Source organism: Colius striatus, chromosome 2 (genome assembly GCF_028858725.1).
Source record: "Colius striatus isolate bColStr4 chromosome 2, bColStr4.1.hap1, whole genome shotgun sequence".
In the NCBI taxonomy this organism is placed as follows: domain Eukaryota; kingdom Metazoa; phylum Chordata; class Aves; order Coliiformes; family Coliidae; genus Colius; species Colius striatus.
The window spans coordinates 117,908,686-117,924,787 of NC_084760.1; the positions used below are offsets into that span (position 1 = coordinate 117,908,686).

At 49.9% G+C, this 16,102-nt stretch overlaps 1 protein-coding gene and 1 long non-coding RNA gene across 2 annotated transcripts; one reads left to right on the forward strand and one right to left on the reverse strand.

The window, feature by feature from the left end:
- Nucleotides 1–696: 696 nt before the first annotated feature.
- On the reverse strand, nucleotides 697–4,541 carry LOC133624867 (ubiquitin carboxyl-terminal hydrolase 34-like). Its single transcript, XM_061989656.1, has 4 exons — nucleotides 4,508–4,541; nucleotides 3,221–3,249; nucleotides 2,273–2,432; nucleotides 697–1,978 (listed from the first exon to the last, which is right to left on the reverse strand). The coding sequence occupies exons 1-4, from the start codon at nucleotides 4,539–4,541 to the stop codon at nucleotides 1,371–1,373; spliced, it is 831 nt and encodes a 276-aa protein (XP_061845640.1). The 3' UTR covers nucleotides 697–1,370.
- Nucleotides 4,542–5,704: 1,163 nt separating this feature from the next.
- Nucleotides 5,705–6,403, forward strand: LOC133624808 (uncharacterized). The gene is made up of 3 exons (XR_009818142.1): nucleotides 5,705–5,815; nucleotides 5,904–6,072; nucleotides 6,268–6,403. It is a non-coding gene; the product is annotated as an uncharacterized LOC133624808 (long non-coding RNA).
- The last annotated feature ends 9,699 nt before the right edge of the window (nucleotides 6,404–16,102 follow it).

The window sequence follows — 16,102 nt, forward strand, 5'->3', positions numbered from 1 at the left end:
GTGGTGAATGCACTGAGTGCCTGCACACAAGTGTGTGAGAGCAGTGAGAGCATGGACACCATGTGTGTGAGTGGGTGGACACCGTGTGTGTGAGTGCGGTGAGTGCGTGGACACCATGTGTGCTGTCTCAGACACTGTGTGTGCTGTTTTGGACACAATGTGTGTGTGAGTATGGTGAGTGCGTGCACACTGCTGGTTTGGACACCGTGTGTGTGAGTGTGTTGGGTGCACTGAGTGTGCACACAAGTGTGTGAGTGCTGTGAATCCATGGAGAAAACTGTGTGAGTGTGAGCAGTGTCTGCACACAAGTGTGTGAGTGCGGTGAGTGCATGGACACCATGTGTGTGAGTGCGGTGAGTGCACTGAGTGCGTGAACACCGTGTGTGTGAGTGTGGTGAGTGCGTGGACACCATGTGTGCTGTCTCAGACACTGTGTGTGCAGTTTGGACACCATGTGTGTGAGTGCACTGAGTGCGTGAACACCGTGTGTGTGAGTGTGTTGAGTGTGTGGACACCATGTGTGCTGTCTGAGACACTGTGTGTGCTGTTTTTGGACACAATGTGTGTGAGTGCGGTGAGTGCGTGGACATTGCTGGTTTGGACACCGTGTGTGTGAGTGTGTTGGATGCACTGAGTGTGCACACAAGTGTGTGAGTGTGGTGAACCTGAAGGAAACCCAGAGACTGAGGCAACGTCTTGTAAACAAATGAAAAGTCATCACAATCAGTTTAATGAAGTGCACAGAATAGCAATCGATCATGTCAATAAAAATAAAACAATTAACTTTACATCAAGTGTGCTTTATTTCCTCCACAGGTATCCTGTTAAATAAAGCACCATATATATACTGCCAGGCCACAGCTAAAGAGGATTCTTTACAGAATCAAATTCCTTGTGGTTGTTTAGTATACAAGTAAACTTAATTTTGATAATAAGAACCACAGCGATCTGAGGCAATCTGCCTCTATTATAAGGTACAAAACTGGCACAGAGGACACCATATTATACACAGTAAAAATGCCATAAGTTTAAATTACATCGTCCAGGGCGAGGGGGCCCCGTTCTCCCAGACAGCCATATTAAATGAAAGCCACTACAGTGAACTCTTAATTACATAAAACATACCCATTATCTGATTGCCCTTGGAGAAAGTGTAGATGCAAAGAAAACCCAAAACAAAAGGAAAAGAGAGGGTAAAAAGCTGGAGTCCCGCCGGAGCAGGAAGGAAGCGGAGCAATCTGTCTCGCCGTCGGAGCAGAGAGCACTGGACAAACCCAAGCACGGAACGGAAACCGGCGGAACTCAGACGAACGGCGTTTGGAGGGGAAGGAAAACAAAAGGGCTTAAAAGCAGCCATGCTCCAGCTAATGTCAAGAAGCGGCTTGGTTTCCTTTTGCGGAGATCCTCGTGACCAGATGGATCGTCGACTCAATGGTCCGACACAGGATGTCCAGAACGTCGTGCTGCTGCACGTGACTGAAGAGTCCTCGGGAGTGGCCGCAGCCCATCGCCAGCGCGCTCTCCGGGTCCTGGGCGGGTGAGGCTCGGCCGTCGCAGCTCCTCAGCTCCGCGAGGTCGGAGAGAACGGCAGAAATGGACGTGGAAGGGAACTCCGGGTCCTCCTCGGGCCCCGGGGAGTCCTTGCGAGTCTGCAGCTCCTTAAACTCCTTGCGCTCCTCGCATCTGCCGCCGCCCGGCTGCTCCTCCGCGCGCTGCGAGCGGGCGCCTAACGTCACGTCTTCCGAAAACGAAGGTGGCGCCTCCATTCTGTACTCTCGGACAGAACCGTTCTCGGGGGAAGGGGGATCCTGCTCCGTGCCCGGGTCGATGATGGAGGAGTCCCGCGTCTCGTTATCCGACGTGCTCGTCGGGGTCAGCGCCTCGCGGGGCTCGGCTTTGATCTCGCCGCAGCTGTCCACGGCGTGCTCCTCGTCGCTGCTGACCCGTCTTCTCTTCACAGGAGTCGCTCCCTCATCGTCTGCAAGAGAGAGGACGGCTCAGCAACGCGCCGCCTTCCCGCCACGCGGCCGAGCCAGGGCCCTGGCGCCATCCCATCCCGTGCCACGGTCACACCCTGCTTTCAGCAGTACTTCTTTCCTTACAGAACGCTCGGGTGGCTGCCTACGACTCTAGCCCTGTCCTGGGATGATTCTTGTGCAGCACTGGGCGCTGGAGCCCAGGGACGACCCACCCTGCAGCACGAGACAACGCGGGAGGTTCGTGTTGCACACGGCTGTAAAACCCCAGATTGACCCCGTTAGACAAGGCAAACCTTTAGTTTTCCTTTCTTTGGCTTCTTGCTCTTGTAGTGAGTTCCTCTGTTGTTGGCAAGCTCTGCATTTGCTTAAAAGCTCCTGTAAAGTGGGAATCAGGGCCGAATGGAGCTGTTTGGGAGTGTGCACTGAAAGCAGCAAGGCAAGTGCTCGGAGGTCCTGAAAACACAGACATGAACAAAATTAGCTTCATGCCAACTCTGACTTGAATCAGGAGGACGGGGAGACAGGCTCTCAAAATAAGGGCAAAACGCACACAAAGCACACACACAAAGGTAATCTGGACACAGCTTTAGGCCTTCACCAGCATGCAATAAAAATGCAGAGAGTATCCACTGAACACCATTCAAATAAGCCTCAACTAGGAAAAACCTAGAGCTTGTTGAAATAGGGCTTCTAATGCAAGAGAGACAGTTGCACCTGTCTGCATCGACAGTTTAAAGCAAATGCAAAGCTCTGCAAGCTTCACTTCTGCTGTTCTACCTTCCAGTGCTGGATGGTAAAAACAAACACAAGGAGCTGTGACTCAGACTGGCCTGGTCCCCGTGCACCCTTCTGAGCAGAAGGGTAGTTGCCATCTGCACCTCACTAACAGATCCCACAAGTAACATTTGGGATTCGACTCTGGACTCGCTGACACCTGAATTTGGGGGTGACTCCTTAATGGTGCCCCTTACCAAGCAGCAAACTGGCCTTTCAAAACAAGAGCTGCCTTTTTGTGCACACAGCCTGCCTGGGGAAGGAGGAACAGTGCTGATAACCCGACGGGACCAGGTTCAGATTAGGAACAACGGCAATATCCCTGTGCTGACCATATTCACACAAACAACCCCAGCCTACACAGTATCTAGGAAACACCTGCCCTTGCAGAAATGACATGTAGGTCTGTGAGCAGGCACCTGCGTGGAACAGGCGCTGCTGACTGTGGGGACACCGCCGGCACTTACCGATACAAGCGTTTCTGAGCTCGGGGGGGCTGTAGGAATTGAGCAGAGTTAAGAGCTTATGGGCAAATTCGATCCGTTCCTGCCACATCAAAGGTGCCCTTGAAGTACAGACCATTAGTGTTGGCAGTAAGTTGATTTTAACTAGCAGAGCTCCTGGAAGTGCTCTTAGTGGAACCTGAAAGGCAGAAAGATTGTCTGGATTTTGGGTTCGTGACAAAAACCGAAACGGAGCATTGGTCCAGTGCAAGGGCAGCTAGAGCTCTGGGGGGAATCACAGCCCAGGTTAGGTACCCTAGGGGCAAGGCCAACTGGGTTATTATACACCCACCTCACACGGAATGGCAACAGTGGGTTATGGTTTTGCCATCCAAAGCCACACCAGCCCCACATGGAATCCAAACCTGGGGTAGGAGTACAGGATTCATAGCCTGTGTAATGACAGATCTCTGCTCCCAGGGCTTTGATCCTATCCCAGTTAAAGCTGAAGGGAAAGGCTGATATAAATGGTGTTAGCTAGGAAATACGAGGTGCAGTTAAGAGGATTTCTGAGCATGCAGCATTAGCTGTACTGTGAAGAGAACAAGGATCCCCCTCTTCCCTCAAAACACAGCAACCTGCCTGAGAGAGATGGGAAGTCACTGATCTCAATCAAGCATGGTCGCTGTCTGGGGCCTGAATCCCCACATAAGCAGGCATGTCAGACACCAGGCTGGAGCCTACACAGAAATACAAGGATAAAAAAGGTCTGACTCTAACCCTTCTTTTCCTCTCCTCCCTCAGTTCCATCTTGGACTAAAAATGTTATCCCTCCAAACAACCCATCAAAGACCCAACTCCTTCTAGGTAGAATTTCAGCTTGAGTGATGAACTTTCCTAAAGCATGCTCATCAAAAGATGCTCATAAAAAATCTAGGAATAGATCCTTAAGATCTTTATTATTCTGTAGCTCACAGGAGCTGCTAGAGCTCCCAAACCTGGAGGGGAATTGCAGAATGGAAAAGGCAATGCACAGCTTAGTGAGAAGCAGCTGTCCCTCACTGCAAACTAAACAAAACAAGTCAAGGGCGGGAGTACAGGGAGACATGAAGCTGTGCACAATGTCATCCAGTGACTTTGGTATCTCCTTTATCACAGACAAGGAGCTCCATCACTCAGCAAGCCTAGTGAACCCCTTTACCAGAGCAGAAGGTGCCTGTACAGAGCAGATGCAGCTCCTGGAGGAGCGCAACGCCGAGGGATGCCCACAAAGATGAGTGACAGCACAAGGACTGTGCAGGGTGTGCTCACCTTGTCCTGGCAGGTCGTGGTTGCTTGCAGTCATCAGGAGAGGCCAGCAGCTCCATCCACTTCCATCTCTCCTGGCCACAAGGAGGTGATGGGGCAGTGCTTCCTGGCCAGGAGATGGCCTTTGGAGCAGGGCTGTGCATGGAGCCCAGCAGCAGCCCCATTGCTCATCATGTGCACTTCCACATCCCCATCTCGGTGGCTCCTCACCGAGTCTGAGCTGAGCTTTGGGTCAGGAGGGAAACTTGCAGTCTTGGCAAATTTCTCATTCTTCTGGATTTCAGAGAGCTCACTGCTGCAGGTCTGGGAGTCAATCCTGAAAACTGGCCACTGCTAATAAAAGACTTAGCCCTAAAAATAGTGAGCAGCGCATACAGAACTGGAGTAAACAGAGACAACACCTCTTAATTCAGCTCTGAGCACTGTTTACCCCTTAGGATATCTAGCAATGTTTCCTTCCAGGGGTAACTGCTAGGAGATATCCACACATCTGCCTGGCTTGCAAGGACTGTCAGGAGAAAAGCTCTCAACAAAGAGCTGTATCTTACATCACACACAATGCAGGAAGCCTCAGGGCTTTGGCATACCTTTGTGAGGAGCAAATTCCAAAGTCTAAGGGCTCTCTTTGCAGGAACACCCTATCCTCCAGCACCAACATGATCCACAGCCCCATCAGACACAACTTCCCACCACCCAGGATTCCTGGGTGATGGAGTGAATTCTTTTGAGTGTTTATACCCAGAGACACCACTGACAACCAACTAATTACCCCACTGTAGGCCAGCAGTGGAGTGAGATTCAGAGACAGCCATTAGTGGCCCTGTCACACTGGCATATTTTTCAGTGCTGTAGTTCCCCATCTCTCTCTTTCCCCTCTCTCAAAAGAAAACAAAGAATAAAGAAGGAAGTGATTGCATGCTTAACACATTTGTGAAGTGCTACAAGACACAGAACTGAAAGCCTGGATCCACTTACTGTTTTTCTTTACAGAACATAATACTCTGGGATCTGCTGGTATTTCCAGATACAAAACCCAAACACTGAGCCTTCAGCTCGCTGTTGCAGTTCTGAGGTCGCATACTAGAGGTGTTCTTGCATATTTCCTTGTTAGGATTGCAATTTAACAGTCCCCTTTTTTTGTCCTGGTTATCTTCAAGAGTGTTATCAGAACAACCCAGGCTGGTTTTGTAAATTTAAGTGCATAATGATGATAAAAGATGTTTTTTCAGATGGACACAATTTTTAGAAGGATGGAGGATTCCATTTTCGTTCACTCATTCCAAGGAGAAGGCCCTGCTCTGTTTTGTACAGGTGAGGGAAAAAACATCAGCTATTTCTCCAAATGGATGTGTAGCAAAACATGTGCTGCAGAACCAGGCTCTTTGTTTTTTTCTGGCAGGACACTCTGTAATGACTTAAACCAGAAGGAAAGTCCCCCAAAGCCACCAAGAGCAAAACCAGGAACCTGCAGCTGTTGAAGTCCTGGGTGGAGCTGGGAAGACACCGCAGGCGTTTCCTCACCAGCTCCTCACCAGTTACCAGAGGTGTCAACGGCGACCTGCCAGGAGGTACCACAGGCAGCCTAAAAACCCAGCCTGACAGGCAAGAGGTGACCTCCAAACAGTGCTGCCCTGTCACAGCAGCGAGAGCCCACTCTCTGTCGGAGGTGCCGGGGAGGAGCGCGCTGCCTTCCCTTTGGGCTGCAGTAGGCAGACTGGTCTGGTGACTGTTTCATTTGCTTTTCCCTGGCCCCCGCGTTCCAGGTGCTGCCCCTCATAATCCTGATCTGTCCCTGTGGTGTGGAGCCCCATCCTGCCTTCCTGCACAACAGCGCCAGCAGCTTCTGCCTCCTCATGATGATCAAGAGAAGACAGATGATCCCATGGCCGCAGGGAAGGATTAGAGGTCGGTATCTGTGTCCTATTCCGGGCTATGCTGGTGGGCAAATTATCTAAGCTTTCTGTACTTCCTTGTAAAGAAACTTTACATTTGGAGATGAGGGAATTATCATCCTTCCCTTCCTCTTTGAATTAAATATCTGTCAATTCTTTGTGAGATGCAAAGGGACCGAAATCCCGCAGGAACACGCCTGCAGATGCTTTCCACCGGATTCTGTACCTGCAGGGTCCCATTGACATGCAAATGTCGGGCCCTTCCCAATTAAACAAGGTACTTGTTCCTATACCTTGGATAACCTAAGCTAGAGGAAGTGGAATAGTCTCTATGGAAATAACCATCCTATTCAAAACCCTTGCACCTGGAGAGGAGCTGTGGGTTGCAGAGCACCTGCGTAAGGCGACGCCGGAGGGAAGCGCTGCTCAGGGAGCGCGGTGCTGGGCTGCCTCAGGGTCTCGAGGACAACCAGCATGGCCATAACCTGCCTCGAGAGAGCAGAGGAGATGAGGACCCCAAGGTGAAGGGAGCAGTCACAGCTATCACAGCTCTCTCATCTGCAAAAGCTAGTCCTGCCAAAACTGCTGCATCCCTCGGTGAGCGCCGTCGGTGCGGCTGGACGCGGCCGAGGCGCAGGCTGGAGCCTGCCAGCAGAAACCCTGAGGTAGGAAACCTCAGAAGGAAAAAACATTCTCCTTCCTGTGTCCTGACATCACAGCTGTGTCAGAAAACTGGGTTTGCATGTGCCTGTGTAAAACACACAGGCAGTACATGGCTGTGACTCTGCTGAGCACGTTTTAGCCCATTTAAGAGTCCAGCCAACTAAATCACTTTTGGTTCAAGAGTGTGTGGGGCACTGACCACAGTGTCTCAGAGGGAAGTCACCTCTGGTTTGCAAAACCTGGGCTCATTTTTTCCACCTGCTGTCCCATCTCAGCCATAGAAAATTGCTGTCTGGAGGTGAAAATGCCTTTTTTCCTGGCAGTATAACAACAAACAACGGACAGTTGTAGCTCATTTAATTAGAAGGGCTAATTTCCCTCAATTGCCTGCCAAGGCATCACACAGGTGTTCCATTTCAGAGCGTATTAGTACACAGTGCTCTCAGCCTAATAGCTAATTTTTAACTTAATAATGTCGGCAATAATGACCTGTGATTACTGCCTTGTGAATCAGAACCTGCGATACTTAAAATAATTAGCATCAAAGCCTAACTAGTAGCTTGCTAAATTAATTATCAGCCATAAACCATCAGCACTGAACTGAACTTTACAGAGAATGTTGGCTTGAGCTCCCCTCACCTCTTGGAGGCAGCAAATTGAATTTGGAAATGCACTTAAAGCTTTGGTCACCCATCTTTTCTTGAAGGAGGAGAGTGTGGTATTAGCACAAAAGACAATTGGATTAAAAACCACAAGCTGTTTCCTACTGGAATTACTACACAGACCCAAACCTGTGTCTGAAGCCCACTGAGCTCTTTCTGAGGGCTTCAGAGGGTGACAGCAGACAAGCTGGCCTAAGCAAAACAAGCTTGGGTAAGCCTTGACACACAGGGTCCCTCAATGCCTCTTCAGCCCATGAAGTGATCCTTGTACTTTCTACAGGCCCTGCTTGACAGTCAGCCTTCCAGCCAAGGTCAGATGGAGACCCAACTGTCCCCTGCCTCTGGAAAGGAGATGCCTGTTTCATAGGAGGTAACTGATTACCTGGGTGAGCTGGCACACCAAGGAGTAAGAACAGGGGCTCAGAGCCCTGCCTTCACCAGGTACTAGCTCAGATCACTAGTTCCCCTCAGACAGCTAAAGGAAATGCACAAACCTTTCTCAAAACCAAGTCAAGAGCTACGAAGGAGAGAGAAGGGCTTTGAAGTGCAGCTCTTCCTCTTGGGGAAAGTTGGAAGAGGTGGGATGACAGCAAGTGCCTGTGAGCAGCCAGTAATTATGGACGTGAAAGTGGGACGATTTGGAGGAGGTCAGGAGCCCTTGGCTCCCTCACTGGCCTATGGCTCGTAGACTTTTCCCCAGGGGCCCTCCAGCTTGCCCATAACTCTCATTTTGTGGCTAACACCTCTGTTGCTAATAGCTGCAAATTTCATTTGGTGCTCAGCATCTACCACCACAATGGAGGGGTTGGGAGGCTGCACTCTGGCCCTGACAAACAGGCACACACACACACACACACGCACACACACACGGCCGAGGCTGGTGGCTGCAGCAGCTGTGCTGGCAGCCTCAGCTGGGAAGCAGAGAACAAGCCAGAGGTGAAGGCTGCCCTGAACTGTCAGGAATCACTGGTCCTGTAGGTGTGCCACAGAGCAGAACGACCAGAGCACCAGTCCCTGAGGAACAAACAGTATCACGTATTCCTAACATAGGATGGCTGCCCCAGTGGAAGGTTCGTACTCATTACTACATCTGCTGAGCCCAAGCTGAGACCTGAAGCTCAGTCTGCACCTGAACCTTCTCCAGGTGCTCAGATTTCCTGATGTAGATCTGCTTGACAAAAACCAACAACAACAACAAAGGCCCGAAAACACGCTGTTGATCCGGAGAAGAATTTCCTCCTCGCATCCAGGAAAGTTCAGAGGAGAAAAGCACTCAGCTGGGATGTGTAGCTGTTAATACCTTCCCACCCACAGAACCAGTAGTGAAAACCAGTTGGCTTTGGGGTATAAACCAAATTAGAAACAGGGAAGGGAAACCTACCAAGTACCCACAAGGAGTTTGGCTGAAGAACTGTGATGCCTCTGAATATTTGACTTGATATTCTCCCACAGAAAATCAGAGAGGGGCCAAAGCCTAAACATTCAGTTGCTTTTAAGAATGTTACTTTGGGCCTTTAAGCCAACATGAGAGGTTTCCCCCTCCTCACTGTTACAGGGCTGATGGTGGAAGCTGGACTCTGTGCCTTGGCAGTTAACACCTTAATGAGCACCAAAATGAGACAAAGGCTGTACAGTGAGCCCTCTCTTTTTTAATCCCGCAGCCATTTGCTCTAAGTGCCACAGCACCTATCATTTTAAACACATGGGCAAACCCAACAGCAGTGTCCAGGGCTTTCAGGCCGAGCCTCTTGTGCAGCCCTGACTGCTCCAAGGTTTCCTTCCCTCCAGACTCGTGTTCTGCAAAGCCGCTCGGCCAAGCAGGTCCTCCACCTTCCTCACTGCTAGGTGGAGTGTGGAGCACCTCACCTGTCCTCACAAGTCAGCCAGCAGTAAGTGTACAGCTCCCTGCAGGGCTCCAAAACCTCCTGCCAGGGTGGAGCAGGAAGAGTCCTGCACTTGTCGTGCCAGCTCCCGGGAGAGATGTGCAGCGCAGTGACAGTCGGGAAGGTGAAGGGTGTTCAGAGGATGACGGGGGAAAGGGAAGGGAGAAGAGGGAAAGGAAAGAATAAAGAGGGCAGAGTAAAACCAGAGGAAAAAAATAGGTACTATCTAACTTCTGGAACGTGGTTTTGCAGGGTTTCCTTGGGATGGTACATGCAGAAGAGGAGTATGTTATGAAAACAGCATGAGAGCTGTGCTACAAATGAAAACGAAGGCTGGGCCTCTGGTTCACCTGAAAGGAGGAAGGTGCACAGGCACTCAGGCAGCCTAAGCGAAAGAAAACATCTGGCTCTGAAGCATTTGCTTCCAGTCTTCCTGCAGAAACCTTTGCATCCCCCACATGCAAAGCCACACCGTGAGTTACAGAACTCCTTGACAGTCACACAGCTTGTAACTCCGTTCCTTTTTCCCCCTACAACACCATGTAACCAAAATGTGACTCACTCTACTCTGCAAGAAATGAAAGTCATGCCCAGAAATGTGACAGTGGCCATCACCAAGAGAAAGCTGCCCATGGAGACTGCTCTGCTCAGGGCTTTGCTCTCTGGACACTAGGAGAAAAGGGCTGGGGTCTGGGGAGAAGAAATCACTCTCCACAAGAGCTAGTGTCGTGATGCCGATCTTCAGACTCATTTTGGATAATAGGCTGTGGGAGAAACTGAAACGTGGGGCAAAGCCTCACGTCCAAGCAAATAACATCAACAACCGAGGCTTTACACGGTATCTGGCATTGGCCACTGATGAAGGATTTACTGCAGCCACAAACCTGTTGTTCCAGCTCCCTCCATCCACACGTGGATGCACACACACACACACACACACACAGAGGAGAGCGGCTGATTTTCACTGGTCAGCCCGTGCTTTTCCCCATCACCCGTGTCCCCCAGCGGCGCTGCCCCCAGCACGGGGTGCCTCTCAGCTGCTGTTCCAGGGAGGGAGAGGACCAGGCTGCACGCAGCTCTCTGTGCTATGCCTGCTTCCCAAGACTGCCTGGAAGCACTTGGGCAGCCCTCTTCATTTCACCTGCCAGCACTTCCCAACGCCCAGAGAACGAGCTGCTCTCTTGCCAGGGAGCTCTTTGGATGGCTCTGTGCAACCCATTCTTTGAGAATCCTTTCGGGCGCATTACTAATACACAAGGAAACCTTGTTGATAGGTTTTCATTGCATAACACAGCCAGCCTTCAGACCAAAATAATCAGAGCAGTCCCCTCAAGTTCCCACCTCAAGGAGTGGAGCCAGAGCTACACCTGAACTCTGCAGCTTGGGCCCCTTCTTAGCTCTGATGCTCAGCAAGCCAGAGGAGCTCGGGTGTTTCTCCATATTGCTTCTAAGCATCCATCAAAACAACTGTAAATGAGTTATGTTTCAAGTATGCAAGAACTTGCTTCCCCATGCCAAAACCCGATTAGCGTTCTCAGGCTTCCAGCAATGCAAAGCAGAGTCTGAAATGTCCTGATGAGAGATATATGTATTTCCTCTTAGACAATTAATATTAGGGGTGGGTTTTATTGCTATTCTTTTTTATGTTGTTAACATCCTGCCCTCTTTCCTGGTTCCTCCCAAAGAGCTACAATGTAATTTGCAAAACTCCCCTTTGTAAGATGTAAACATTTACTAAACATTGTCTTTCCACTTTGTATTATGACAAAAGAATAGAAGTCAAGAAGTTAAATATATTTCTGTATTTGCATCTGAAAGCCTCAGGCCTTCCTGAACATACTTGTAGATAACTTGCATTGTTCCAAGCACGTTAACTTTTCTGTAGATCATCATCTCCAGCAAGATCCATAGGCGAGGCCTTGGCTGAAACACTGCCTAGGACCCATTTATCACCAGTGCCTGATGAATGCATTAATGCCAGATGATGGTCACCCCTGTTATTCCACTCCCTGATTTAACATCGAGACATCCCCAGCCTGGCTCACAAACTCACCGCTTGGGACCTGAAAACAAGCAGCTTATTCTCCAAGGCAGTTAGAGCTAAAGCAGAGGCTAAAACCGTCTGCAGTGGTCATTCCTGAAGCCCTCACACGCTTTGACAGCGAAGCCATGGGTGGTTGGCACAAGCCAGCTCCCTTTGCAGGGTGGCCAGGCTGGAGCAGCTCTCCCAGGGCTGGTGCAGGCTGCAGAACAGTCTCCCTCTGCCTGGGCAGCCTGCGAGGGCAGCGAGTGCTGGCGAACCCCGAGCCTGGCGTGCAAACACCGGCAAGCCAAAAGCTCTCCTCAGTTCTCTCTGAAGCCAGAAACACCTGGAAACACTTCAATCGCCTCCCTCACGTCTCCACTAGATAGAAGAAATCCAGTGGCTTCATCAACTCTGCCTCTGCCAAAAGCCTTTGTAATGAAAACAGGACCTTAAACCTACTTTTGATGAAGCGTAAGCACCCAACGCCTCCTTTTCCAGCTCCCCTGTTACATACCCAGCTGTGGCCTCCAGCAGACCTTGGCCACCTCGCCAGCAGACTCACACTGCTCTTGTTTTCTCTCCTTTTGTGTTTGTTTCCTATAAACACGGTCCTGTATTTCACAGATGCCATTGCACTCATCCATGCTGTCACCTTCTCCAAAGGGCTTAAAAGAAAACTAGTTTTCAGAATTGCATTTCACATCCACAAACAAATGCTTCTCCTTGGCCTTTTGTCCCCATCAGGTTGTGCATGTGTGCACATGTGGCTTTCCACAAGTGGACAGCAGTTACCCCCTTACACACACACACACAGGGACACTCATGCATGCACACGTACACACACATTCTTTAACTGCAACTGGATGGAAAATCCCCAGTTAAAAGTCCTACTAAATAACACCATTTAAAGAACAACTGCTTAGTGTCACTTGGTGGTCAAATGACAGGCAAAGCCCAGTCATGGGGGTGTAAGAAATGATGCCCAGACTGGCTCCCTCATACAGGTGTAACTTTGAGACACAGCTCTGCAAAACTGATTGGGCCAAAGGAGCAAACCTTTTGACTTCTTCCGGAGCTCCAGGAAAGGTTTGGGAGCAAACCTGCTGAAATCTCTTTCAGATCACCCCACAACCACAGGGGCCATCTTCACGAAATTTTTGGGAGGGAGGTGGGGCTGTTTGTTTGTTTTCAATAGCCTGCTAACCTCCTTTTCTGCTGCAGACAAAGCCTTGGGGCCAATCCTGCAAACACCTCTGGTATTGTTCAGAGCACTCGTTTTTGCACCTGCCAGGAAATTTGTAAGATCAGAGGCGCAGATCCACCTCCTGCAACCTCTCTGCCTTCCTGGAAACTCCCCCGAAATAGCTGACTGGGTAGGATTAGGCTCTTGCTTTGGAAGTTGATTATGTGATCTCTGTTTCTTTCAGTCTTGCCAGCCAGGGCTTACCTCCAGATGAGTATTTCAGCACGTGCTTAACCTTAAGCAACGAGATACTCATGCTTATAGTTAAGTATAGGCTTAAAAATGTTGTTGGAAGCAAATCACAAGCACATTCTTACATACTTCTCTGGGCTGGGCCTAACCATGCTTCTCCTGTTAAAACAGCCTTCTTTTTCTTCCCCCTCTCTCCCTCTCCCAGCACTTATCCCACCACTGTAATTTCCCTCTTCAGCTGCCCTCTCCAGCTGCTTCATTCCAATGGAACCAAGGGGAAATGACATTTTCTTCTATGGCAAGTAAATCGTAATGAACAACAAACCATTAGGCTGTGCACGACTTTGCAGGAAGAGGCAATACCTTTCCTTTACATCAGCTAACCCAGGCTAACTGTACAGATGGGGCTGCCCAAGACCTGCCTCCCTAAAACCTGCTTCTAGCCTGTCTTGCATAGCCCTGCACGACTCCACCACGCACCAAGGGTTTGTGGGGTGGGGGGAGCTGCCCACTCTCTTAAGCATGTAGGAAAAGAGATTCCTACCCTAGAATGCACCCTATTGCTCCTGCTGCCTACCAGAGAGTTAATACCATTGCACATGAGCCATTTCACCTACAGCAAGAAGTGAAAGCATGTGACTACACCCAACAAGTGATCACAGAGCACCCTGCAGGGAATTTGCTTCCATTTCAAAGGGAGAGATCAAAACCCACAGAGAAGAGGGGAGGGGGGAAAAAAAAGGGAGGAAAAAAAGAAACAGGAAAGAAAGAAAGATGCTCCCAGCCTGTGCATGAGATCAGTGTTGGGCCCAACCTCAGAAGCTTTCTGAGAGGAAAGCCGAGATAGGGACGGAAGAATCACAGAGCACCTTCAGTGCCTGATTATTTATGTGCCGGGGTTTGATCCTACACACTGAAATAAATGGGAGGTTTGCCACCGACTTCAATGGAAGCAGCAACAAGTCCTATCACCTTGAGGTTTACTGGCTGGCTGCAGAAAGCTTTCAAACTTAGACAGAAATTAAACAGGGTAATTTGACAGTTTAATGGTGACGTTGTGGTTGTTACAAGAGACAAAAATTTATCCTTTGGGTTTTATGATGATTTTTTTTTCCTGACAGTTGGGGGCTTTTTTAAAGCAAATGTCTCATGTTTCAATGGAAGACTGATAAAGATGGGACATTCCTGTGCCTAAGAAAAAAACCAATCAAAGCTCAGTCCAGCCCTTCATCCCTCACTCAAGGCTCAGTCATTTAAAGCAGCTGGCATTAGCAGCAAATTAGCCATCCTGGAAGTGCTACACTCCTGTACCAAAGCCAAAACAAAGGCTGTCCCAATTTGAACTGTGCCAAATAGGACATTTGACCACAAAAAAAACAGAAAACAAAGATTTGCTGTATCAGATCCTGAGCTGGGGACCCATCAGCTGGAACCTGGGTGGCAGGAACCAGGCTGAGGACTCCCCGCAGCTCCTCGGCCAGTCCAGCCCCAAAGCCACGTGGAAATGTCTCAGTAAATGGCTTCCCAATGCCTTGGACATCTTGGTCACTTCAATTATTAAATGAACCCACTTGCTGAAGTCAGTTAACACCAGTGCAATGAGCTGAGTTTGGGCTCAGAAGCCTGGTGGCAAATAATTGGAAGTGAGGCCAATGATATCAATGCCATTGATAGGAAACTTCACCAAATTACCTGTGTACAGCTGTGTCAGCTCATTTCTTTGGGAACCCAAAGTTCTATGAGGGGCAGCTCCTTATCTCCAAAGAGACTGCAATGGGGTCCAGCCTCTCCTCAGGACCTGGCAGCCCAGCACAGGGAGGCCAGATGGGAGCTGACAGAGCTGGTGGGCAAGAGGAGAAAGGCAAGAGCACAGCAGCCACCAGCAGCTACCTCAAGATGGCTTTTTCCAGACCATTTTGGAGATCCTGTGCTGAAGTGCAGGCCCTGGAGCAGAGGCAGATGCAAGGATGGGAGCTTCACAGAGGAATGAAAAGATCACTGCTGCTTCCTTCTCCCACCACCTAGGACCATCTTACTTCTTAGGAGGACGCAGGGGAATCCTTGGTCTAGGCAACAGCAACAACAACGTTTAAAATGAACTGCGACATGTACAGCTTGACCAAAGCAATTTGTGCCACGCTGTGTCATGAGGTTTTTCTTGGTTGGCTTTTTTTTTTGATGGCTAGTTCAGGGGAGAAGGGAAGAGGAAGGACAGCAAAACCATTGCAAATCAGCCTGGAAAGATTTGGGGTTGTTTTTCCCCCTCCTGAGATTTCTCCACTTTGATCAGCACAGGGCAGAAATGGCTCGTTCCCACTGCTGTGCCTGAGGTTTGCCTAATGCCCAAGGACAGCCCCGGGGCAGCTGGGCCAGAGCTGCCCTCGTGGGCCACCCAAACATGGGGTTCAGCCCCCGAATTTCCCTGCCAGAGGCCTGGGCTGTTCGGGCAGCGAGCTCGGGCCGGTGGCTGCTGGGGTGCGGAGACAAGCCTCTGCTGCTAGATACATCATCTCCAATTTATACAAAGCTTTGAAAGGCATCCAACGGTCTAATTGGGAGGCCCTTAAATTAAAGTGGGGCTGGGATTTGGAATCCACTTTAGAGCCTGTGGTTTGGAGGGAAGCATGGGGATCCATTTCATCTCTGTTGATATCAGGGGAGCCCAATAGAAATGTTTTCTGGCGCTTTTCTTCCTCCAGCCCTGGGCTTGACATGAGCGTTGGCTTTTTGCTCATTTTTTTTCTTTCTTTCTCTGTTGTTGGGGTTTTTTTTTTACACTCTGAAGCCTCTTCCAAGTGTAATTTTAGAAGAGGTGTGTTACTGCTGAGTGGGGCACTGTGGCTTTGCTCTGGGGTCTGTCACCCCGCTGCTGAGAGGGCCTGGGACAAGCAAGGAAAGGTGTGCTGCTCCAGCAAGGAAAGGTGTGCTGCTGGCTACAGCCAGGCCACTGGCTCTGCCTTGCCAAACTGGTGCTGCCTTGGGGAAGGGGATGTGGCCTCGGGGCTGCTCTCTCTCTCTCCTCAAGCCTCAACAGGGT